Below are 1,690 nucleotides of genomic sequence, written 5' to 3'. Positions count from 1 at the left end.
TACCTTAGAACTAGGAGACAACCCATCCAACCCCTCGCCTTTTGTGGACAGGAAAACCAGCCCCTTCATGCCAGTTTGAGATCCTCTGAGGTTGAAACGCCAAGCACTTTCAAGGGATTCTCTGACCTTTGATCCCGAGCTCTGAAGCTGCTCACTTTTGATTCCTCCACCCCTAAGGGAAGAAGCTCAATCCTCTCCACAGGACTCAGGGGCTGGCTCTAGAGCCAAAGGCAAGTAGCTTGGAGTTAGGAATGGAAGCCATTATGGTCCCCAAATCCACCACTGGTTTATTTTCTACTTGTTTCTTAATAATTTGTTGGTGGTGAAAATGAATGCTATCAATTGAAGGATTTTGGGTTTGCTTGTTTTGTAGCTTTGTGGTTGGTTGGCCAAACCTTTTATATAGTATTCCACTATTGTTCAAAACATAAATAGTACTTTTGGGAGTGAGGGGACAGGTGATCCTGCAGATTCCCAAAGAAAAGGCAAAAAGGCAAAACATGGCCAACATTATCCATTTACTTTTCAGATTTACTGAGTGAATATAATTTTCTTTACATAAACATTTGATCTAAATCTCTTTTGTTGTTGTTGTTGCTGGTTGTTTGGTTTTTAATACTAGAAACAGAGATTCAGTTTGAAAGATACCCTGAAATCTTAAGAGTAGCATACACCAATCCCTCCCACTCTCCACCCAAAATCTAGTTGGTTGAAATGAGCAGAATGATCCATTTTTCCATTTTAGGTGAGCAGATGTTTATGAAAGATCTTAGGACTGTTTGCCTCATTTATCAGGAAAATTTACAAGGGAAGAAGCCATTAATCGAATTTCTACTTGTAAATATAAGAAGACTAGTACTCAGGTTCATATACTTTTAACATGACCTTGTTGAAAGAAACGTTAACAATTCCAAAACTAAATTAAACGAATTTTAAGTATTTTTCTCCCAAAAGCATAAAAATGGAGACGATCTTAACAGTGAATTCTTAAAAGGTAAAAACAACTCTTCCTTGTACTAGTCCTTGGGTAGTTACCATACAACAGGTTCTTCTTTTTGTTAATTTCTTTGAAAAGGGATTTTTGGTCCCAAGTCTGTTCCTGCTTAGTATCTGCTCTGGCCTCCTCCTCTCTCCATGCGGCCTCCTAGACGGCCTCCGCCTCTAGGCACCCTGCAGCCCGACCGGCTGTAAGAATCACGCCGGGGAGGGCAGCCCCTTTCCATGGACAGAGACAGCCCACGATCTGGTCTGCCCACCCGGTCTCGGCCCCTCGAGTAGCGGTCGCTCCGACCATAACTGCTGCTGTAACTGTCGCGGCCGCCGCTGTAGGCATCTGGTGAGCAGCCCCGGTACTCCTCGTAGCGGCCTCCTCCTCCGTAAGATGGCGGTGTCCCCCGTCCTGGGGCGCCGCCGCGCAGGTCTCCGTAGCTCTCAAAGGGCTCTCGGTAGGAACCTCTGCTGGGATGATCCCCGTAGTCACGGTCGCGACACCCGTAGCCGTCTCGGTCGCCGTAGCCTCTCAAGGGACAGTCGTCCCGGACACTGGAGTGGCTGTATTCGCGGTGGGTGTACTCTCTGGGCGAGGGGGCAAAACCCCGGGGTTCGCGGTAGTCTCGGCTCGAGTAGCTGTCTCTGGACGAGTAGCCCTCATCCCGCGGGCCCAGGTAGGGGTCGCGGCGCGGGGGCGGCG

At 48.0% G+C, this 1,690-nt stretch overlaps 1 protein-coding gene across 1 annotated transcript in view; it reads right to left on the bottom strand.

The window, feature by feature from the left end:
* Positions 1-870: 870 nt before the first annotated feature.
* Positions 871-1,690, bottom strand: part of LOC105520577 (RNA-binding motif protein, X-linked-like-2) — a 1,683-nt gene continuing 863 nt past the window's right edge. Inside the window, exon 2 of the mRNA XM_011954384.1 lies at positions 871-1,690. Within this exon, the coding sequence (XP_011809774.1) occupies positions 1,104-1,690 (587 nt within the window). The 3' untranslated portion in view covers positions 871-1,103.

The sequence above is a fragment of the Colobus angolensis genome, unplaced genomic scaffold (assembly GCF_000951035.1).
Source record: "Colobus angolensis palliatus isolate OR3802 unplaced genomic scaffold, Cang.pa_1.0 Scaffold381, whole genome shotgun sequence".
Taxonomy (NCBI): Eukaryota; Metazoa; Chordata; class Mammalia; order Primates; family Cercopithecidae; genus Colobus; species Colobus angolensis.
This window is presented reverse-complemented; position numbering and strand designations above follow the sequence as displayed.